Genomic DNA, 24,299 nt, shown 5'->3' on the forward strand with positions numbered 1-24,299 from the left:
CAAATGGCTTATCTACCTCTTTTCCTGGTGCCCTTAAAGTGTACACTTAGTCACTTGTAAGAGAACCTTGGACTATCCAGCCCCTTGGCCACAAAACAAACCAGGCAATGGTCAGCAGCTACCTTTATTTGGACTGGACACATGAGTCAGAGGATACTCCCAATAGAGTAACATGGCTTATGAGCAGAACAGGCAAAGAGGGAATTGACTGGAACCAATTTCTTCTGTTGTCCATGTGTGTTCATAAGTCGTCTTTTTTTTTTTTTTTAAGTTAGCTTTGAGTATGAACTTAGAGAAAGCTAATGGAACACCAGGTACTAACGTGAAGAGACCCTACATGCACAGTGGACATGTTTTGCCCAGCTGTTCCCCCATTTTGACTCAGACCAACACAGGAAGGAATGATTAAACTATTAGGAAGAATGTAGTTATCCAGAAGGCAGCACACTTCCAGATCAGGTTTGAGACACCAGACCTCAGAGTAGAGTGGCTTCTGTCCGGTGGTCTGTAAAAAGACAGAACTAAGGTTTGGAAAGAAGATAAAAAATCTCTCCTTCTGGGACGAGCTGTTTAAAACAGAAACAAAGCACCTTCTGGTTTAATCCCTATCTGACTGAAAGTTAAGCCAGGGCTGAACCTTAAACCTCTTGCAGACTATTTTCTCTCTCCTTTCCCCACCAGGGGTGCAGGCAAGAAAACAATATAGTTTTTAATGAGTACTGAAGAGGCATAATTTCAAACTTAAAAATGGCCTGAACATCATACTACTCATTTTGCTGAATAGTGATTTGCTGTAGAGAATCATGAGTCAAGGGGTTAGTCACATGTATATTGTGGATCAAATAACTCATGAAAATGCCAAGCAGGATATGTTTTTTAGAAGTTTATCCATTTCTGGTCTGGTCCTGTTTTTAGTAATTCTGCAGATCTGGGCACATGGTGAACTTGGCCCGTCCTCAGGTGATGGGTCTGTGCCAGTGCCCATGGAAGGTGCCAGTTTATGGCTGCTGGTGTGTTTCAAATGCGACTGAAGACATGGGTTCTGAGTAGTTTTCCTTGTGAAGTTATCTCATTTTTTCTTTCTTTTCTCCTCATATTTATAGTAGGGGCTCCGCAGCATGAAAAGCAGAAGCATAAGAGGGATGAGAAAGTAAGGGGCATAGACAGATACGAGGGTTAAGCGTTCACGTAAAGTCTTCGGTCCTTGTCCTTTGAAACCACTGGCTTTAGAGAAATCCTCAAATAGAAGCGTGGAGAGAATTGGAATTAGGGTTGTCATGGTGTGGGCCGAGTAGACGATGGCAGCGGAGCGAATCCACTTGCAGCCTCCTGAAGTTGTCGGGAAGAGAGAGAAGCGTTAGGTCTGCTCATGACTCCAGGGATGCCCGGGACATGCCCCATGACATCTCTGACTGCTCCTTTCCGCTGGACCATTCCACCTCCTCTACCAGAGGAAACAATGGAAATCCAGATGTGTTACAATGCTGCCTAAATGCGCAAATTCCCCAAAGAGCCAGGGTGGGAGTTGGAATTTAATTCAGAAAAACTCTAGGGCAGTAAAAGTTAAACCTGTTTGGTCTGAAACGGGGCGGGGAGGGGCCTGACAGCAATGTGTTTAAGTAATTATAGTGTATGCAGGTGAGAAGATCAGTAGATTCTGCCAAGAGATGGATTTGGGAGCTGCAGTGGGAAATAAGCCCTACAAGCTTAGTTACCACATATGCCGGTATGACTGCTTTCTTTATGACAGCATCAGACATATGGGGACACTGTAAAAATCATTTTTTAAAAAGAAGTTAAACCCTTAGGAATTAGCTTGATGCTACTACTTATAAGCCAGCATGATACTACCTAAAACAGAAAAATGGAACCCAACGATAAAGGAAAGAAAAAGCAATAAGTTCAATTTTTAAGTAGCCTCAAGTTTCCCGTGTACGAGAGTTTCCCAGTTGGCTGAGGCAGTTATGCAGCCCAGCTGACCACAGACATCAGCCTGAGCCACATTAACGTCCCGTTATAGGAGCTCTCCTGGTCGTTCCCACCGGATCCTCCACCACCCTCACACAAACCACGGGGCCACTCCTCTCGCCTTTGAAGATACTTTCCCAAAGATTTCTGGGACCTGATTTGAGCAAGAATGGGATTTCCCCACCATTTACCAACCTTTGAAGAAGGCGTATGTTGCAATGGGAAAGAAAGGCAGCTGAAGCACAAGCTCGCAAAACAGGAAGGATTTAAACCACATTGGGGGGTCCTGCAGCAGAGGGTCTTTGAATTCTTTAACGTACCACTTCAGCAGGTTTCTCAACTGGAAAAGATCAAGATCACAATGAATACAACCACCTGGCAGGGTAGGCGCAGCCGCTCCAACCCCCTTGGCAGCAGATGGCACAACCAGCTGACTGTGATACAGCCTAGATGGTCATTTAATAAAAACTCACTAGCTCTAACTCAAATGTTAGCTTCTCCAAGAAGTTTTCCTCAGCTCTTGCAGCCCCTTTGTGCCACCCAGCATCGGTTTGTGACTCCATGGCAACACTTATCTAGGTGTGTTGCCCTTTGTCGAAAGCAATATCTGGCACTTAGTTTGCTGAATGAACACACAAACATGACATCTGCCAACAGTATCATCCTGACATTTGCTTTTTCACAATAGCAACTGCATGCCAAGCTCCGAGGGCCAGATACCCTCAAATACAGAAATGAATTGAATTTGACTGGGGGGAGGGGGCAGTGATGGAAAGGCGGTAAATTGAACCTCTGTGAGGAAGCAACTTTAGACAATTTAAATTGTCATTCTTTCCCCTCCCCCCAAAATATATTTTTATTGACTTTAGAGAGGAAGGGGAGAGGGCGAGATAGAAACATCAATGATGAAAATCACTGATCGGCTGCCTCCTGCATGCCCCCCTACTGGGGATTGGGCCCACAACCAGGGCACGTGCCCTGACCGGAATCAAACCCTGACCTCCTGGTTTGTAGGTCGACACTCAACCACTGAGCCACGTAGGTCGAGCCAAATTGTCATTGACTCCCTAGTACTCAAGTTTTTTCTTTTGGGAAACCAGTAGGATATTTATAGAAGAACAAACTCTGCTCCAAACCACAAACTATATAGTAGCAGTCTTAGTTCTAGCTTGGGCCCCACCCTCATAATTATGCTGTCAAATAAAAAGATACAGATCCATGCTGACTTGGCTACAGGCAGAGAAAAGAAGTAAGAGGGCCTGAGGCTGCCCATTCTGTGCTTTTTAAAGAGCCCCCCCAAAAGCCTCGGGCTCTCCACATAAGTCTTTTGCATTTAACCTCCTGGAAATGGCATGGTTTCAACACACCTGCCATCAAAGCCAAATATGTATTTATATTAAGAATAAATAAAGGCAACTTCCCAAGTAAGAATTTAGCTTACAATGGAAAAATCTAAAGATATTCCTGTTAATTTTTAGTCAGAAGATAAAGGCTCACTAAATCGAGGTCTCACTGCTGTGAGGGAGCTTTAAGCAAATATCCAGAGACAAATATTGTGTTAGCACATGAACCGGGCTGTGTGGCTCAGCTGGTGGAGCAGAGTCCCATGCACCAGGTTGCCGGCTGCATTCCAGGTCAGGGCACATGCCTAGATTTCGGGCTCCATCTCCAATAAGAGGCAGTCCATCGATGTTTCTCTCCTCCCTTCCACTCTCTGAAATCAATTAAAAAATATATTTAAAAAACAAGACAGGCTCTGTCTAGATAACCAATTTATTGACCAAGTGATCTCTTAATGTGTACTTGACTTGAAATTTAAATTGCGGCAATACCCTTAGCTTCCTCCTGAGCACTTTTTGGGGTAGTAACGCAGCAGAAAATGTTCACAAAAAGGTTAGGTCACGGCACCTCTCCTGGGCTCTATTTCCTCGCCTGTAAAACAAGCAACTTGGGCCCTAACTGGTTTTGCTCAGTGGATAGAGCGTCAGCCTGCGACTGAAGGGTCCCAGGTTCGATTCCGGTCAAGGGCACATGCCCAGGTTTTGGGCTAAATCCCCAGTAGGGGCATACACAAGGCAACCAATCAATGATTCTCTCTCATCATTGATGTTTCTCTCTCCCTATCTTTCTCTCTGAAATCAAAAGTATATATTTAAAAAATCCTATACTTTAAAAATAAAGTAAATAAGCCAGTTGGATTAAGTGTTTTTGAAGATTTTCTTTGCTTTCCAGATTTACTTAGAAAAAAGCTTTAAAAGATTTACTGCAGAATTTAAAAGGCATTCTGGTTCATTTGAACTTCATTTTCCATTCTATTTGTATACAATCTCTCAGATCCACCTACTTCATAAATCCAGGCAGATTTGTACAGTACTGTAATTTCTAAGGGCTGCAAGATGGGACTAGCAAAATTTAAAATAATCACTCAGCTCTCGTAATCAATTAAAACACAACCACCTGTCCATAGTCACCTAACAGCCACCTGACGCCAGAAGGAGGGCTGGTGGAAGGCAAGATATAGGCCTCTAGCAGGGCAAAGTGCCTAGACCTGAGTGCTGGCTCTGGACAAAGCACTTAATCCCACTAAGTTTGTTTTCCAATTATAATACCTACCTCACTGTTGGTAAAATAAAGTGAGTTAATACATACAGTCTTTAGAACAATGGCTAGCACATAAAGATTATTTGACTAATACATATTTGGAGATGTTCAAATTTAATCCTGTTAACATCTCAGCATGCAAATGGTCATTAATAAGAACTATTCTTATTAGGTAACTAGAGGCCCAGTGCACAGAGGCCCCCTCATGCACTGGGGGGGGAGGGGGTCCTAACACCGGTGGGTCTTGATCCAGCACCTAGAAGGGTTCAGGAAACCTGGAGAAGGGGCTGTGCGTAAATTAATAAGAGTCCAGAGACGAAACATAATTTTGAAAGGAAGAGTCCAGAGATGAAACATAATTTTGAAAGGCATATTTGGGGGGAGAGGGGGATAGAGGAGCTTGGCTGAAGAAACTAAGTTCTCCTTATCTCAGGACTCCTTACTTTTTATTAACACAATTTGTCCTAAGGCAAGGTGGAGATATACACATCAAAGGGTAGGGTTAGGTACAGAATCCATTGTCAGATTGGGGAATTACCTCCCGCTGTTCAGGTGTTTGGCCAGGAGGAGGCAATAACATATAGATTAAGATGCCCTGAGCTGTCAGGCAGCAAGCAATCATCCTTTTCAGGTTTGGGGAAATGCCTTTAGCCATTCCCAGCAGGCGACAATATATGTGATTCAGCCCTTGTTGAGTCCCCAAGGTCCATCAACCTTTTAATGAAACTCTTGCAATTATGACATACTGGAATTGGCTTCCGGCAGAGTCCCTCAGCCCAGCCTGCACTCTCTCACAGTCCGGGAGCCCTCAGGGGATGTCTGACTGACAGCTTAGGACATCCTTAACGCTGCCTCGGAGGCAGGAGAGGCTCCCGCCACCTCTCTTGCACTCGCCAACTGTGAGCCTGACTTCTGGCAGAGCGGCGCTCCGCCTGTGGGAGTGCACTGACCATCAGGGGGCAGCTCCTTCGTTAAGCGTCTGCCCTCTGGTGGTCAGTGTGCATCATAGGGACCGCTCGTTATGCCGTTTGGTCGCTTTGCATATTAGCCTTTTATTATATAGGATAAGACCCCCCCCAAAAGGTAATAATAAAACTGTCTCCATTTATATAACTCAGTCACATTTCACTCAACTTAACATTGTTATCCATTAAAAACATTTACCTGTCCCTAACCGGTTTGGCTCAGTGGATAGAGCATCGGCCTTCAGACTGAAAGGTCCCAGGTTCGATTCCGGTCAAGGGTATGTACCTTGGTTGCGGGCACATCCCCAGTAGGGGGCGTGCAGGAGGCAACTGAATCGATGTTTCTCTCTCATTGATGTTTCTAACTCTCTATCTCTCTCCCTTCCTCAAACACCAACATTTACCTGGCCTGCGCACATGGGATTCTCAACCAGCAGCTGCTGAACAATTTTGTACTTCTCTAACTTAGAATGAGATCACAGACTGATTGCAAACCTAGATGCTCACCTGTTTTTCCTTATTTTAACAGAAGCAATGCTACCCAGCTGCAAATCCTATATAATAAAAGCCTAATATGCTAAGTGTCCAGTTGACCAGTCAGCCGTTCAACCAATCAAAGCATAATATGCTAATGATATGCTAAGGCTGCTCAACCACTCACTATGATGTGCACTGTCCACCAGGGGGCAGACAGTCGACCAGTCGCTATAATGTGCACTGACCACCAGGGGGCAGATGCTCCAACCAGTAGGTTAGCTTGCTGCTGGGGTCTGGCCGATTGGGACTGAACAAGATGGGCTGGACACGCCCTGGAGCCCTCCTCCTGTGGTCCCTCACAGGCTGGCCAACCTCCTGAGTCTCTCCCCAGCCCTAATCGTGCACCGGTGGGGTCCTTCAGCCTGGCCTGTGCCCTCTCACAATCCGGGACCCCTCGGGGGATGTCGGAGAGCCGGTTTTGGCCAGATTCTGCAGGCCAAGATGAGGGACCCCACTGGTGCACATATTTGTGCACCGGGCCTCTAGTGATACTATAAAATACTTTCCACCCTCTCCATGTTCTAATCTAGTGATTTTCAACTTTTTTCATCTCACAGCACACATAAACTAATTACTGAAATTCCGAGGCACACCAAAAAAAGATATTTTGCCAATCTGACAAAAAAAAGTCTCATTTTGATTCACTCACACTGGAAAGCTATTGTTGTGTTGGCTGTTGCCATTTCTTTAATCTGACAATCTAAGGGAAAAGAGGCCCATGTCCCTGACTAGATAGTCAAGTATTGCATATTTTAAAAATTCTTGTGGCACACCGGTTGAAAATTGCTGTTCTAATCCAAAGTAAATTCTTACTGTTTCATAATAGTTTTTCTAAGTGTTGGGCTGGTTCAAATCAAGAAAGATTTTTTAGCCCATACATTATGTGGGCTTTTTAGTTCTAGGGAAAAATTTCTTCTACTTAAGGAGGAAAAGCAACAAATGTTAAATTTTGGCATATTTTCAAAGAGAATTTGAGAATAACTCAAGGCTTCTATTATTATTATTTTCCACAAAGAGAAGCAACAAAACTATCATTCCCCACCGCAGAGCAACAAAACTGACTAGAGACACAGGCCTTCCAAGCCAGGATGCCTGTTTTAATTCCTTCAAAACATCATCACACACTCAGTCACACACACACACACACACACACACACACACACACACACACACCACACACAGGGTTTCTGGCCAGGTCCTGCCTACATTGGCCCTTGACCTTTTATATTAAGTGTACATTAAATAAAGCTGAGAGAACTTTACCAAATCATATATATATAAATTTAAATGGGGCTATACTAGACATATTTTAATTGTATTTTGTGAGTGGTGAGCATGGACTTGTGGAATGGCACATTCAGAAAGAATAAAGAAACCAACAGCTGTTAAGTATGGAATAACCTGGAGTAACATATTTGTCCCATATTAAGAGGACTCATAACATTACAGATTTTAAATAGGCAGCCTGCCTGAATTTTGTTGGCCACAGACTTTAAAAACCACAGACATGGCTCTCCTTTCTTTAAGGCAACTAAGGGCTAATGCAGAGCTCTGACAACCTGTTTGGAAAGAGTATGTGCTATCTAGGTCTGTGTGGTAGGCTGAATGGCCCCCCAAAATATCCACATCCTGATCCCTGTGACTGTACCCTTACTTGGCAAAAGACAGTTTGTAGACATGATTAAAGATCTTGAGATAGGAAGATTACCCTGGATTACCTGGTGGGCCCTAAATGTAATCCACATGTAGGGCAGAGGGACACTGGACTAGAAGAGGTGGCAGAGTGATGACAGAGCCGAGATTGAAGTGTGTGGCCACGAGCCAAGGAACACTGGCAACCAGATTCCTAGGACCTTCAGAAGGAACCAGCTCTGCAAGATTCATTTTGAATTCTGACTCCAGACTACAAGAGGATAAACTTGTGTTGGTTTAACTCACTGATTTTGTTAATTTGTTATGGGAGCAACAAGTGAAACTAATAAACCCTGTGTCTATTTAAGCTTGTAATTGAACCCAACTCTCTTACTTGACAACTGAGGCTACAGCGCCCTGACTTGCCCAAGACACTCCAGCATTTCTTGGAATAACCCAGTCCCCAGTCTGTAGTCCATTGCATGCTCTTGTCACACGCTACCTAAGCTTTTCCAAGAAAACAGAGGTCAGAGGGCTTCCCAGTTACCCTTGAACAAAAAAATGTTACGGAGTGGGGGTATACTGTTGAATGGCTCTTGACCTTTTGAGAAGGTCAGACACCCCCTTCCCCCCCAGAAAAGTTGATGGAAGCTATAGTTCTCCTCTCAGAAAACACAGGGCACACACATTGTGCACACACCACCAGGAGTTCATGGCCTTCAGGTTAAGAAAAAGCATTTAAGAAGAAACAGAGACAAAATCAAATCCACAGGTTTACAAGTCAGTCTTGCCCACAGTTCTACAGACAGAATGCAGAAACACAGGACTGAGGACAGGAATTTCATAGAAGAAAGTTACACACGGTCCGGACATGAAAAGAACTGGAAAAATAAAATTCTGGAGAAATAAGCATTAAAGCAAAGTTTGGGGTAAAACAACAACAACAACAACTCTCCGCTAACCAGGAAAATGAGGCTCTTCGCCTGTTTCCACTCAGGTGAACCCAACTGCAAGGGTCGAATTGAAAAGGTGTCATTATTTCTGAGCCTTTGAAGTTGCTGGATTCCGATCTTGAATGACTATCTGCAAATGCCCTTTTGACGAATCCAATTCTACCTGGATTATTTCTTTGGGATAAGACGGTATTTTATTTTAAAGCTCTCCCAAGAAACACAACTTTAAAACAAATCCAATGCGTGATTTACCCACTGGTTCATCCACGCTACTCCCTCACATACCGACATTGACCTGAGGTGGTAAGAGCCTTTAAACACATCCGGGGAATAACTGTTTTTGCAAGGAACAAAGTGTTTGCCCGCAGCAACTTGTGGGGAGAGTGTGGGAAAGACAAAGAAAACCCCGAGGGAGCTGTCGAGCTGAAAAGTAAGTTCAGGCCGGAGCGCCGGCAGGAAGACCGGGGAGACAGCACGGAAACCCCGCTGCGGGGGTCGAGGGCGGAGGAGAGGAGCCGTGGGAACGCTGGGCACCACCGCAGCGCGCGGAGGGCCCCACATTCGGCGACCCGCGGCCGGGACCGACCGGCGCCCTCACCTCGATGGGGTAGAGTTCGCGTGGCAGCACCGCCTGCAGGTCGAAGAGCAGGGTGATGGGGATGTGGGAGAGGAAGTAGAGCCCCAGCAGCCACTCCAGGCCGCGCCGAGCACTCAGAGTCCCCATCATCCGTTGGTTGGGCCGCGTAGGAGCAGAGGCTGCGCTCGCCGGGACCGCCGACGTGGGAAGAGCGCCCGGGCCCGGGCCGCGCCCTCCAGGGACCCGCGCGCGGCCGCTCGCCCCGCCCCTCCCGGGGGCTACGCAGGACGCTTCCATTGGCTGCTGAGGAGGAGCGCGCGTCTATTGGCTCGTCTGAATGTAGCGTGTCAGGAAGTCAGGCAGGGGCGGGGCTCCCGGCCGCCTCGCGGAGGGTGGACAGAGGGGCGTGCCGGGGGGTGGGGAGGGCCGGCCAGGCCTTTCTCCGTCCTCCGCGTGGCGAGCTGGGCTCAGCGGCGGCTGCCCACTGTGGTCCCCTTTCGCTCGTTAGTCCATTCATCCATCCCCTCCGTTAGCGCTTACAGAGCGCCTCCAGGGTGCTGGGCCGTGGGCGTTTATGGAGCTGGAGCCCCCAGGGAGTGGGACTGTCCCAGGCGAGGGCCGTAAGGACAGTGCGCTGTGATCCACGGGCCGGGCCGTGTGAGCACCGGGCAAGATCCCTGTCCTGCCGAAGCTGAGGGGTTCTGGAAGCCTTCCAAAGGATGCGCAGGAGGCAGCCAGCCTTAACTAAAAATAAGCAGAGGTTATAGAAAGAGGTGGAGTTGATAGATAGGCCTTGGTGATTGGCTGTGAAGAATGAGGGAGGTTCAAGGATGCATTGATTCATTCAGCAAATATTGATGTTTATATGCTGGGCCCAGGTCTGCTCTGGGCAGAATGGATGGGGCTTCCTTTCGTGGAGAGGAGGGACACAGGAGAAGTGAGTTGAAGAGAAGGTAATGTGGTGCTGGCCATGTTGACATTAAGCAGTCTCTGCCATACCTGAGTGCATCCTGATGAACCTGTCTGGAGATGTAGATTTATGAGCATTATCGTTTACTGGGAGTTGAAGTTCTGAGATCAGAGGGCCTGTAAGAGAACTTAGAGGAGCACCAAACTCAGGATTTGTGGGAGGAGGGAGCTGAGATACAGGTGGACAACAGGAGTGTGATGTTACAGAAACGGAGGCAGAGGTAGGGCAGCTGTGTCAGAGCAACACTGAATGGTACCTCCTGGTGGCTCTGTGAGAGCAGCTGTGGCAGGGTGGGGGCAGGAGCTAGATGACAGCAGGGCCAGGAGTGGGAAGTAGGGAAATGGAGGCGGGGAGTGTAGATATCTGGTTATGAAGGGAAGGGAGATGGGGCGGTAGCTGGAGGGATGTGTGCTCAAGAAAGAGGGCTTATTTATTTTCAGATGAGGGAGAAGTTTCTGGGGTGGAGGGTGGTGAGTGGGGGGATGTTGCTCATACAGGAGGAAGAGAGCAGGAAATGTGGCTCTGGGCCCCTGAGGAACGGGAGAAAATGGAAGGGCTGGGGTTAGGTTAGAGGAGCGCTGTGGTCCCGGGGCGGGCCCCATAAGGACGAGGACAGAGGAATTGTGGGCAGTGTAGAGGGCCCAGCTGAGGTGGGTGGCCACTGATCTGGAGGCCTCAATCGCCTAAGCTGTGTGCTTTACTCCACTGGGAGGTCTGCTCAAAAAAAGGCTGTTAGACTCATGCAGGTTGGGGTTCAGAAAGAAATGGTGATTGTGAGGAGTTGAAAGAGTGACTGAAGAGATGGAGCATTGTGGGAACCCTAATCACAGTATGCTGGATGATCAAGGCCAATTTGCCATACGCCTGCGTGCAGGTGAGGGTGTAACCTGTTTATGTGAATGTGGCATGAGCGTCATGAATGAGGCCTCTTCTGTTTGAGCCAGGGGCTAGGCTGCCTTGTGCGGCTGCGTTTGTGGGATTACTTTCAGGAACAACTTTGTCTGATGGTTCCTGTAGTAGCAATGGCTACTCAATCTCCAATAAAGTCTCTCCTAACATGCCGACAACTTCTGTCTCCGTCTAATACCCAGCGTCCTAGGACCTGTGCTCCCACAAGATGCAGTTCAAGCTGGATAGGGAGTGAGCGACATGAGGCCAAACGAGCTGGTAGAGAGAAAGTGGAAGAGTGAATGGAGTAAAAGCCCAACCAATGGACACAGACAACAGGGGGGTGAGGGCATGAGTGGGGGGTGGGGTGGGAGGGTTAATGGGGGGATGAGGACACATATGTAATACCTTAAGCAATAAAGAAATTAAAGATTGAAAAAAAAGAGTGAATGGATTTGAGACTGAGGAAGCAGTGGTAGTGTGATGGGAGTAACTGGATGAATGGGCCAGGAGATCGAGAGATGATAAGGAGGTGCAATGTCTCAGTTCCTGGGTCAGGAAGAGGTTCTGTCCATGGGAAGGTTTGACCTAAACAGAGTGGAGGGAAAGGTCTTTGGAGATGAGATCAAGGGATAGAGAGCCTGGAGTATGGGATAGATGGACTGCAAAGGCCACTGAGGGTGGTGGTAGCAGCTAGGTGGAGGGAAGAGTGTGAGCCCATTGCCAAAGTCTTGGGTATATAAGGGGCGTAACCAGTCGGAAGGTGGGCAGGGTTGAGGTGTGGCTCAAACCTCAGAGAATGAAAGGGAAATGGGGGGATGTGGTCTTGGGGGGTGGGGAGGCTGGTGACCCCTCCTCCTGGCCCTGAGTTTGTGGAGTGTGAGAAAATGAACAGCCTGACCTGGAGAGAGCTGGGGGGAGCTGAGACCTCGAGGAGCAGGGGGAGCCAGGCGTCAGTTACAGCAGGCGAGAGCTAAGGGTGTGGAGGGGTTTGTTAGCTCCATAGTAGGGGAGTATGGGCTCTGGAGAGGAGGGGGGTTTACGCGTGAGGACAATCAGCACAGCAGGAGAGGGAGAGCAGGAATGAATGGGCGGCTCACATTGTCAGAACACCAAGTCCCTGGGGCCTCAGGGGCAGGCTGGAGCCCTCGCTCACAGAGCGGTACTCAGGGGCGCCTGGTGAAGGTATGCTCCCCTTCCCTCAGAGTGGCAGCACCTTTCAAGCTGGACTGCTTGCTGCGGGGAGGGGGTGGGATTTGCCCAGAGAACGTGGTAAGTGTGCAGCTGTTAACGCGACTGTTCCTCAAAAACAGTCTTACCCAGCCAAGTTGGTTATCTGCAGATAAAGATTTTCAAGGCCAAGCCCTTTCATGGAAAGGTCCCTCCATCCAAAAAAATCTGTTCAGCTGCTGTTTTATGCTTGAAATTCCTCTCGTGGGGAAACCACAGCTCTTCATTTCACCAGTTCAGATAAATAGTAGAAGGCAAGTGGCCCTGAGTGGAGGACATGGCTCATCAGCAGATTCCTCACCCAAAGCAAGTGCTGCGTGAAAGAGTGAGGGAGAAGAGGCAATGCTCAGCACCTTCTGGAAGTTATTTGTGCTGTGATGAGACCAGTACCATAAGCCCAACAATAGACCTGTGCTAGTCCAACGGCTTTCCTCTTCGGCAGCAGCTGTACAGAGATTTCTCCTCTTCTCTTTGCCTTTTGTTTCACTATTCTCTCTTGGTTGTTGTTGATAATGCTCACCTGAGGATATTTTTCCATTGATTTTTAGAGACAGTGGTAGGGAGGGGCAGAGACACAGAGAGAAACATGGATGTGAGAGAGACACAGCGATTGGTTGCCTCCCGCACACACCCTGATGGGGTGGTATCGAGCCTGCAACCCAGGTATGTGCCTTTGCCCTGAGACCGGTACAAGGGCTGATGCTCTAGTCACTGAGCCAAACCAGTTCCGGCTCACTTTTCTCTTTAAAATGCACCCATCCCCCCAACCCCTTAAGTGACTCTAAGGCTGAGCTGATGGCCGCCTCCCAGGGTTGCCCTGATTTGGTGGCACGGCTGTCATCTCTGAACTTCTTTTCTGACACGTTTATTCCTTTCACTCTGAGCAACGTTGATCTAAGTCCCTTTCCTGTTAGAGTAGGTTCCTTGGCAGCAAAGACTGAGTTTTTGGCATCTTTATTTGACGAACACAAAACTGAGGCCATTGTTGAGTGAGCTAAGTGGGAAAGGCAGACTCCTCTGCCACAGGAAGACTGCCACGCAGAGAAACCGCGAGGGGAACACTGAGGGCAAGGACAGCCAACCGACGGCGAGGTGGAGGTGTATCAGATTTCAGGAGGTCCTGCTACTAATGGAAAATGATTAAGACCTGGAAAGCCGCCGAGACTCCAGAATCAGCAGATGGCTTCACACCTCAAAGCCAAAACGTTATATGTTCATTAGCAAAAGCTAAGATTCTGTCAGCCCCGTCTGTGTGGGGAGAGTCAGAATGAACTCTCCTGAGATCTGTGGTTTCGCTGAGGCAGAGGGCAGCTGCCCAGCTGTCTTGAGTGATTTACCTCTTTTTCATGTCAGAGAACCTGTGAACTTGGGTGGAGGGACAGAACAGGTGGGGGTTAATCCTGGAAAGATTTAGTTTAACATTTGGATATTTTATTGTTCATAGATCTTTCTGAGTTTTTATTTTTAAAAATACTGCATTAAAATAGTACTTATCTTGCCCTAGCCAGTTTGGCTTAGTGGATAGAGTGTCGGTCTGTGGACTGAAGGGTGCCAGGTTCGATTCTGGCCAAGGGCACATGCCCGGGCTGCGGGCTAGGTCCCCAGTAGGGGGCGTGCAGGAGGTGGCCCATCAATGATTCTCTCTCATCATTGATGTTTCTCTCTCCCTCCCCCTTCCTCTCTGAAATCAATAAAAATATATTTAGGGGGGAGGGTAGGGAAGGGTGGGGGTAAAGGGGGAGATCAACCAAAGGACTTGTGTGCAGGCATATGAGCCTAACCGGCGGTTAAGGACAACAGGGGGGTGGGGGCATGTGTGGGGAGGGATGTGGGATGGGAATGGGGGGACGAGGACACCTTAATCAATAAAGAAATTTATTTTTAAAAAAATAAAAAAATAAAAAAATAAATAAAAATATATTTAAAAAATACCATTTATCCTGATTACTGAGTTATTTTGGTGCCCACCTAAGCCTCAGTCACCTCACCCTAGTTCCAACCCTGGTTGTCAGGGAGGAGTGGGGAGGGGTTTAGTTACTGGGCCTGGAAAGCTAAGCGCTGACTTGATATCAGGGCAGTAGGGAGACGTGGGAGATCTTGAGCAGGGCAATTTGGGATTACAATAGTGTTTTAGGAATATTCATCTGGCCCCAATGTGCCAGGTGGACTGGTAGGGAGGGAAGTGGAAGCGAGATATTGGAATTTGTATACTAGGCTCATGCGTTTCCAGTTTAGCAGCTAAAAAAGGAAAAACCTGGAGGTATCAAGGTCAGGCTTTTTTTCAAGATAGATGTGCCTCAAATACATTTGGTGGTGGAAGGGACCTGTTTAATGGAAGAGTTAACAGCTATCACTCACCTAAGGAGTGCCTACTGTATACTAGAGCAGGGGTTGGCAAACTTTTACTATAAATGGCCAGACAATAAATATTTTAGGCTTTGTAGGCCAATCTTTGTCCCAACTACTCAATGCTGCTATTTGATGTGTGAAAGCAGCTATATACAATATGTACATGAGTGAACATGGCCATGTTGCAATAAAACTTTATTTAAAAACCAGGCATCAGGTCTGATTTGACCTGTGGTGATTGTAGTTTACTGACCCCTGCTTTAAGGCATTGTCATCTTCATGGTCAAGGCCATGAGTTTAATTAGTAAGTGAAAAGAAAGCTAGAGGGAGTGCATTCAACATTCTAAGGCACATCCCTTCCAATCACTTTCCATTGGAGACAAGTTAGACACGTGCCCACATCTTACCACTAGGGGGTCTGGGAATGTAGTCTAGTCTTGTGCCAGGGAGGAAGATTTCAGTGGTCCATGAGAAGGCTTTCCCACAGATTCCTCTAGGGGCAGTTTCAGAACCTTCACATACTCAAAAAGTTTGATGAATCCTTCAATATTGATGAATCTGTTTAGGGTGGAAGAGAAAATGCCAAGTGTAGAAGGAATGATAGAATTAGAATTAGGAAATCAATAAATATTTTAGGCTTTGTAGGCCAACAAAGATTGGCCTACAAAGCCTAAAATATTTATGGTTGTTTCCATCTTTTGGTTACTGTGAATAATGCCACCAATTCCCAACCACTAATGTAATAAATAATTGGGGCAAAGATCATCAATGGATGGCACTGGATAAAAGTTTGTGGAGGAGTAAGATGTGGTCTCAAAATATCTCTCCATAGATTATGTATTAATAACAAAAGGAAAAGGCACTTTTACAATGGAAAGATCTGGCAATCACAGCCTTGATCAACTCACCAAATTTAGTATGACCAAAACTGGGACAAACATTTATACCCCCTGAACTGATGGGCTGGGAAATATACCACATCACCAGTTAACAGTCTTTTCAACCTGATCTAACCATGAGGAAACAGTCAGAAAAATCCAAATCGTTGTAGGACATCCTGCATGACAGTTGGTCTTGCACCTTCAAAAGTGCCAAGTGCCATGAAAGGAAAGGCAGCCTGGCCTGTGGCTCAGTTGGCTGGAGCATTGTCCCATGCACCAAAAGGTTGTGGGTTTGATTCTGGGCACATATCCAGGTTGCAGGTTTGATCCCCATTTGGGGCACTTATGGGAGACAACTGATCGATGTGTCTCCCTGACATCGATGTTTCTCTCTCCCTTTCCCTTCCTCTCTCTAAAGCAATAAAAACATACCTTCGGGTGAGGAGTAAAAAAATAAAAGGAAGAAAAGGCAGATTCTCCTAGATTAAAGGATGCTAATAAGACATGATAACCAAATGCAAGACACCATTATGGCTATATCCTGAATGGAAAATAAACAGCTATAAATGTAATTTTTGTCAATTGGAGAAATTTGAGTATGTCCTGTATAGTAGGTAACATAGCAATTGTTAAATTTCTTAGGCATGATAATGGGGCTGTAGCTTATGTAGAATAATGTCTTTGTTTTTAGCAGATACTTTGGGGGTAAAGTTTCATAATGTTTCAGCAAAATTAAAAAGTACACATTTACATACATAAATATATATCCATATTTGTATATAGACAAATAAAGCAATTTGGCAATTGTTTAAATGGTGAATCTGGGGCAAGGGCATATGGATTTTCATTATACTATTTCTTTCTGCTTTTCAACAGGTTTGATGTCTTTTACAATAAAGAGTTTTTGGCCAAGCCTAACTGCCCTCAATAAACAAACAATTATTTTCTTAATAAATGCCATCATTAATGTCTTTTTGTTTTTTAATGAAACAGAAACATTTTCATTATTCCTTTTACCCTCAGGAAAAAAGACAGATAAGCTTTATATATAATTTTTAGATTACAATGTTTTCCAGAGATGTTAAACTTCATGACAAAACCCTAAGAGGAATATGTTAAAAAAAACTTAGAACTAATCAAAGAGTTCAGCCAGCTTGTAGAATAAATATCAATATGCAAAAATCGATTGTATTTTTATATATTAGCAATGAACAATCTGAAAATGAAATTAAGAAAACAATTCCAGCCGAAACCGGTTTGGCTCAGTGGATAGAGCGTCGGCCTGTGGACTCAAAGGTCCCGGGTTCGATTCCGGTCAAGGGCATGTACCTTGGTTGCGGGCACATCCCCAGTAGGGGGTGTGCAAGAGGCAGCTGATCGATGTATCTCTCTCATCGATGTTTCTAACTCTCTATCCCTCTCTCTTCCTCTCTGTAAAAAATCAATAAAATTAAAAAAAAAAAAGAAAACAATTCCATAAAAAATAATTACTTGGGAATGCATTTAAGAAAGAAAGTGCAGGACTTGTACCTGAAAACTACAAAACGTTAAATGAAAGAAGAGATAAGTAAATGGAGACACCCCATGTTCATAGATCAAAAGATTTAATATTGTTAAAATGGCTGGCCTTTCTGCGGAAAGTCTCTAAAATCCATGTGGAAATAAATGCAAGGCACTAAGAAGAGCCAAAATAACCTTGAAAAAGAACAAGGTTGGAGTACTTACACTTCCTGATTTCAAAACTTACTGCAAAACTACAGTAATCAAGACAGTGTAGTAAGTGGCACAGATCAGTGGAATAGAGTCCAGAAATAAACCCTTATATTTACAATCAATTCATTTTATGTCCTTAAATGTTTTTACTCTTTAGAAAAGGGAGACTGAACATAGATTGATTATGTATTGATACATCTTTCCAAAATTGGGACAGTGGAGCTTTATATATTTAAGTTGTGGTAAAATATACATACATTTACCATTTTAACCATTTTAAGTGTATAGTTCAGAGGCATTAAGTACATTCACATTGTTGGGCCCCATTACCACCATCCATCTCCAGAACTTTTTCATCTTCCCCAACTGAAATTCTGTACTCATAAACACTCCCACCCGTCCCCACCCCTGGAAACCACTATTATACTATTCATTACTTTCTTCCTATGAATTTGGCTATTTTAGGTACCTCATATAAGTAGAATCATACAAGATTTGTTTTTTGTGTCTGCCTTATTTTAAGTTTCATCCATGTATCATTTATCAGCATTTCCTTCCTTTTTAAGCCAGAATAACAATCCATTGTATGTATATACGTTTTGTTTATCTATTCATCCATCAATGGACATTTGGGTTGTTTCCATCTTTTGGTTACTGTGAATAATGCTACTATGAACAGCGGTGCACAAATATCTGGTTGAGTCCCTGCTTTCAATTCTTTTATGTATAGATCTGGAAATGAAACTGCTGGGTCAAAGGGTAATTTTAATTTTTTTGAGGAACCACCATACTTTTCCATAGTGGCTGCACCATTTTACATGCCATTAGCAATGCACAAAGGTTCCAATTTCTCATTTTCGCCAATAACTTTTATGAAAATATACAAACATATTCTCGACCAAAAGTTAATAAAGGGATATTTTCTATAAAATTGACTTGGGATCCTTTTTCATTTTTTGCCCAAATGATTTTCCTCTGGCTTGTTTTGACACCATGTGTGTTTTTCATGGGTGTCTTGCTTTTAGCCTTACAATTAATTTTCTAAAGTACAAATTTTCTAGATGTAACTTACAGGGTATTTTTCCTTACATGATATTCAATAACTTTTTAAAATATATATATTTTATTGTTTTTTTACAGAGAGGAAGGGAGAGGGATAGAGAGAAACATCGATGAGAGAGAAACATCAATCAGCTGCCTCCCGCACACCCCCTACTGGGGATGCGCCCGCAACCAAGGTACATGCCCTTGACCGGAATCGAACCCGGGACCCTTGAGTCCACAGGCTGACGCTCTATCCACTGAGCCAAACCGGTTAGGGCGATATTCAATAACTTTTAAATAATTTTAAAATATATCCCTTTCGTCGAAAACCGGTTTGGCTCAGTGGATAGAGCGTCGGCCTGCGGACTCAAGGGTCCCGGGTTCGATTCCGGTCAAGGGCATGTACCTTGGTTGCGGGCACATCCCCAGTAGGGGGTGTGCAAGAGGCAGCTGATCGATGTTTCTCATCGATGTTTCTAACTCTCTATCTCTCTCTCTTCCTCTCTGTAAAAAGTCAATAAAATATATATTTTTAAAAAATATATATCCCTTTAAATATGCTTTTATCAGAACTTTGTAGCTGCAGATTCCACCTAATTCTAATTATGGAAAAATGTCTACCGTATAAACTAATCAGAAAATCTTCATTGGCAAACCAAGCAGTCAAAACTGATCTTCTGTTGAAAAAAGTCTGGCTTCATTCTTACACATTTCCGTTAAACACACACACACACACACACACACACACACCAAAACTCTTTTGAATCTTAATACAGTCAGAGCTGTGCCATGAATTTGTTTCCTGAGTGAAATAAAATACTGCCAGTATCAATATTTCCTCCTAATGCTCCCTGCTTTACTTTCAAAAGGTTCTCTCTCAGAATCAATGTATTATTTGACACCACTGAGATGAAAGAGGTGAGGTCTTCGTAAACAAAAACTATTTCCAATTGTCCGTTTACTTGGCAACCCAAAAAGTTTTTGCAGGCAGGGACGTTGCACAACAGTAACATTTAAGATGTGTGAGAAGCATGTCTTTCCTTTGTGAAGCAGAATGATGATTGAAGGGAGGTGGAAAAGGACACCATGAAGGATGGGCATGGGGACTCAAGTGGATCTCAAGCCCGGCTGCACAAAACAAAACTGACAACACAAGGCTGAAGCCTGACCCTCCTCCAGAGTCTGACCGAATTTGGGTTGGGGTGCAGACCAGGCCCTGGGTTTCTGAAACGTCTCCAGGTGATTCTACCAAGCACCCAAGTCAAGAACCCTCGGTTTGGAGTGGGAAGAGAACCCAGGACTGACCCCTAGCCCAGGGAACAGACACGTGAGGATGAAGCAGAGGAGCCTGTAAGGATCCTGTAAGGGGGCGTTGAGGTTCCCAAGAGGAGAAAAGCAGTGGGCTACAGAAGCCAAGGAAAGGCTGCTTAAGAAAGGTGGAGCCCTGGCCAGTGTGCTGAGTGGTTACAGCGTCACCTGTGCACCCAAGGGTTTTGGGTTCTTTTCCAGGTCAGGTTCCATCCCAGGCCCCAGTTGGGGCGCTTGCAGGAGGCATCCAATTGATGTGTCTCTCACATCGATGGTTCTCTTTCTCTCCCCCTCCCTCCCTCTTCGACTCTAAAAGTCAATGTAAAAAATATCCTCAGCTGAGGATTAAGAAAACAAAAAAGGTAGAGTCCAATACTGCAGAGAAGACTCTAAAAGTGACCATCTACTAACATGATGGTCTGGATGTTACTAGAGCATAGTAGGAAACAGCTTCCCAACAGCTACTTTAATTTAAAAATTCATGCAAATTTCACCCAAGGATATGTTTTTACTGATGAGAGATAGAGCGAGAGCGAGAGAGAGAAACACCAATGGGTTGCCTCCCATACACACCCTGACTAGGGACTGAACCCAAAACCTTTTGGTGAACAAGACGATGCTCCAACCAACCGAGCCACCCAGCGAGGGCTCTATTTTTTTTTTTTTTTAATTTACTGATTTGAGGGTGGGGGGGAGAGAGAAACATCAATTTGTTGTCTAATTTATATATTCTTTGGTTGATTCTTGTGTGTGCCCTGATTAGGGATTGAACTTGAAATCTTGGTGTATTGAGAGGACGCTTACTAAGCTACTTGGCCAGGGCCTTGCATTTTATTCCTTGATTTTTATTTTAATATAAAATATTTAAATGAGATATCATAGGAAAAACAAAATAAAAATTCTAAACTTTATGAGCCATCACAAGAGATTATCTTCATCTTCTGGATTATTAAACTGTAAACAAAGTGCAGCTGGTTAGAGCCCTAATTTATCTGTCCACACTGACTCCACTGGCTGTAGAAATTCCACATTTTTGCAATTATCAACAATTTTAATTAAATAAGGCACAGATTCTTTGATTAGCTGAGCAGGTTCTAGTGGGAAACAAGTTAGTATATGTTCTCTAATATTCATCTCTGAATAACTTTAGTTTCAAAGTGTTTTACATGCAATTCATAATGCTTTCTTGTAAGTGATGAAAACTAGTTTTTTATATATATATATATATATATATATATATATTATTGATTTTTTACAGAGAGGAAGAGAGAGGGATAGAGAGTTAGAAACATCGATGAGAGAGAAACATCGATCAGCTGCCTCTTGCACACCCCCTACTGGGGATGTGCCCGCAACCAAGGTACATGCCCTTGACCGGAATTGAACCTGGGACCCTTGAGTCCGCAGGCCGACGCTCTATCCACTGAGCCAAACCGGTTTCGGCTGAAAATTAGTTTTATGGAAGCACTTAGTAGGTATTCAAAAGTTTGTTGAATGAATAAACTAAAACGTGTACTTGTATTTACCTGAGTTAGAACAATTGACTCATTTCATGTCAGGAAAAAAAAAATCCATTCATTTTGCTAAACCAAGAAAAGAAAGAAGTACTTGCTATCTACAATCCTACGAGTGATGTTGCTTCAGGAAAGTATTCTGAAGTTAGGCAGTTTGGTGTCAGGTCTTAATTACACCACCACCCAGGTGAGACTTCTTTCTGAGCTGAAAGTATCTTTGGCTGCCAGGAGCAGGAAACAGGAAGGAAGAGGGAGGGGATCAAGTTCCCTGAACAGTCCCTTTCATTCTGAGCAGTCCCCTTTTATTTAATACTAGAGGCCTGGTGCACAAAATTCAGGCATGGGTAGGGTTCCTAGGCCTGGCCGGTGATCAGGGCCAATCGGGGCCTTCCGGCTGCCAGCCGGGGCCTCCCTTCCCTTTGCGCTGCCCCCTGATGGTCAGCACATGTCATGGTGAGCGATCGAACTCCCGAGGGCACAATTTGCATATTAAGCTTTTATATATGTAGATACTGGAGTTTGATTTCACATGAAAATAGGGTTCCTTGTTTAGAAAAAAGTTTGAAAACCCCTAGATTAGACTCTTAAGGTTTGGAAAGACTTTCAAAGTTGTATATGTATATTTATTTATTTTTAAAGTATATTTTTATTGATTTCAGAGAGGATGGGAGGGGGGTAGAGAGATAGAAACATCAATGATGAGAGAGAATAATTGATCGGCTGCCTCCTGCACACCCCACACTGGGGATTGAGCCCATAACCTGGGCATGTGCCCTGATCGGGTATCGAACCGTGACCTCCAAGTATTATACATGCAATTCATAATGCTTTGAAATGAGTCATTGTACGAGGTTGATGCTCAAACACTGAGCCACACCGGCCAGGCTCAAGCTGTATATATTTAAATCACAATGTCTTTGATATTGGTTAAATTTTCAATATGGTTTTGGCAAGCTAATGCTTCTGGGAAGGTTTTTTTAAAAGCTCATCTAATTTCCTCAAAGATCTAAGTGGAAATATAAGTAGGAAATGTCTCAAAACTTTGCAAATTCAATAAGTAAGCTGTACTGAAGAGAAAACAAAAAAGAGGAACTGAAATAAACAGATGACACATTTTTTTCAAATGTCACATTTAATGTTTTCACCACTGTACTTCAAATCTACATTGTACAAAGTGACCAGTAAGTGTGCCACGGCAACTGACCAACCTCTGAGATTGTACCTTTCACACCAGTGTCTTCTTGGGCTCTTTTGATACTAAACACGTTTCTCATTCAAGTGAATTGAAATGCTTCAGTTGGGTTGATTCTCAGGAGCCTCATAAAAAAAAGAAACAAAGATATTGCACCATCTTTGTTTAGTAATTCAATGTTTGTTTCTTTCACAGCAAATAATTACTTCATTGAAGTTAAAACTTCCAAACATAACTTATTAATAGTCTTCAAATTCAGCTCAGATCACTCAAGATGAAAATACTCTGCTAAATACAGATAACTTACAATAACTTTAACAGTTAATTGTCCATAACACACACCAAGGTTTTTTCCTAGACCAATTTTAAGACGATCCATTAATATTCCTTGTACAGGTGAAAAACGATCTTCAGTTTTCTTCTCTTTTTATTTTTAATATAAAAGTTGGAAGGGACATTCAAGTTTCAAGTCTCCACATTGAACTTAAAAAAAAAAATAGTCATCATCAGCATGTGGAGGTAAACAAGCCAAGTTGTATAACTCCAGGAGGTAGAGGCCTTCAATTTGTATTCATATATACATATGCACAGAAGAATTCAGTGTTCCAACAGAAAAAAGAATTTGTCAAAAAGTAATAAGTTATTTACTACTGTGACATTTCAAGACTCCCACAGCTTTGCCTAAGGACACAAACACATTTGACATAATTCCCTATGTGCCTTTTTTTTTTTTTTTGTGGCTTTAAATTTAAAATTTGTTTTTGTCTTTTATTTTTTTATTGTCCAGTGCAGGAAAAGTCTCACAAAATTTCACAGACCTAAAATGTGCAAGCTAGTTCTCTCTCTATACAGCAATGTTGGGATTCTTTTGAAATTAGCCCAGAAATGAATTATTTACACACATGAAAGATGCATGCTTGGGGGTTCTTTTATGTAAGAAAGAGCAGAAAAACTTCTAATAAAAATAGATTAAATATATATATATATATTTATACTGGGTAAGGAAAACAGAAGTTTAGTCTCTCCTAGTCACAAACTCATTCTTTCTACCCACAATATTGGATTTTAGACAGCACACATCACCGTCACGGCTCTAATGAGAAGCTAATTATAGGGCTTGATCATTAGGTGGCATGCCCCACCCCCCTCCCCCAGGTGCGGCCACGATCAGCTCACGTGGCTCCATGATTGGTCGCAGGCAAGGTTTCTAGATTTTTTCATTTTAGAAAACCCATAATTTTCAGGAATGGCTCAAATATCAAAATGTATGACTGTCCTGTGTGTGTGTGTGTATGTGTGTGTGTGTGTGTGTGTGTGTGAACAATCCCACTTCATTAAAAAAAAAAAAGAAAAACAAAACAAAAACACAAAACCCCAAACTTCCAAATTTGGTTCAATTCTCTTTTGTTCTGAGGTGAGCCATAACAGCTGCACTAAATTCATAAAACATGTGCAACTCTGGGTAAAATATTTTTCTTCTAAAAGCACAACCACTTTACAAGATTAAAAGTCTAGTAACATTTCTAAATATTATTCATATCATACAAGTAGTGGTTGTTAATTTAAAACTTCATTAGTAAAATTACAGTACAAGCATGATTAACCTCCAGAATTGCAAATCCCAGACTCCAGTGGAAAGCTACATTACATCTTCAGTAGTACATTATCTTCCACCGTCACTCCCACACCAGAGGAGATGGGGGCATCTCAGATGGCTGGGCAACAGTGGAACTAGAAAAAAAAAGGAGACATGGTGAAAACACTTATAGCACCACAAAGGGCAAAGGGCAATTCACTGTTGCCTGTTTTCTTCTCTGCCTTAAAAAAAAAACCAAAACCTGTAAAGTCCAGTTGTGGATTTTGATTTTTTAACTTCTCTAAATTGCATCTGTTCCAAATTGTTTGCTTAAGGATCTGTATGTTTAGTAAGGCAATATGGTACAGTGGCTAATACATGGCCTTGGGAAATGTCATTTA

At 43.9% G+C, this 24,299-nt stretch overlaps 2 protein-coding genes across 4 annotated transcripts in view; both read right to left on the reverse strand.

The window, feature by feature from the left end:
- Positions 1–106: 106 nt before the first annotated feature.
- TMEM97 (transmembrane protein 97) lies at positions 107–9,494 on the reverse strand. Its single transcript, XM_008147794.3, has 3 exons — positions 9,255–9,494; positions 2,164–2,308; positions 107–1,329 (listed from the first exon to the last, which is right to left on the reverse strand). Exons 1-3 carry the CDS (start codon positions 9,381–9,383, stop codon positions 1,070–1,072), a joined length of 534 nt encoding a protein of 177 aa, XP_008146016.3. The 5' UTR covers positions 9,384–9,494; the 3' UTR covers positions 107–1,069.
- A 12,767-nt stretch (positions 9,495–22,261) lies between these two features.
- The window catches only part of NLK (nemo like kinase), a 139,816-nt gene continuing 137,778 nt past the window's right edge, over positions 22,262–24,299 (reverse strand). The window contains exons 11-12 of one of the 3 annotated variants that reach the window (XM_054709544.1): positions 23,927–24,053; positions 22,262–22,805 (exon numbers count right to left, since the gene is read on the reverse strand). In XM_054709544.1, the coding sequence (XP_054565519.1) occupies positions 23,999–24,053 (55 nt within the window). In that variant the 3' untranslated portion in view covers positions 22,262–22,805; positions 23,927–23,998. The remainder of the gene's footprint in view (positions 22,806–23,926; positions 24,054–24,299) is intronic. The other 2 variants (XM_054709545.1, XM_054709546.1) reach the window with 2 other exon arrangements.

This window comes from Eptesicus fuscus, chromosome 20 (assembly GCF_027574615.1).
Source record: "Eptesicus fuscus isolate TK198812 chromosome 20, DD_ASM_mEF_20220401, whole genome shotgun sequence".
Lineage (NCBI taxonomy): Eukaryota > Metazoa > Chordata > Mammalia > Chiroptera > Vespertilionidae > Eptesicus > Eptesicus fuscus.

What these genes read in the sequence shown, in the direction of transcription:
- TMEM97 (XM_008147794.3), bottom strand. Translation starts at nt 9,383, where the DNA reads ATGATGGGGACTCTGAGTGCTCGGCGCGGCCTGGAGTGGCTGCTGGGG. An exon ending in GCGAACTCTACCCCATCGAG is followed by an intron (nt 2,309 to 9,254) that starts GTGAGGGCGCCG and finishes GATCTTTTCCAG; the next exon opens with TTGAGAAACCTGCTGAAGTG. An exon ending in AACATACGCCTTCTTCAAAG is followed by an intron (nt 1,330 to 2,163) that starts GTTGGTAAATGG and finishes CGACAACTTCAG; the next exon opens with GAGGCTGCAAGTGGATTCGC.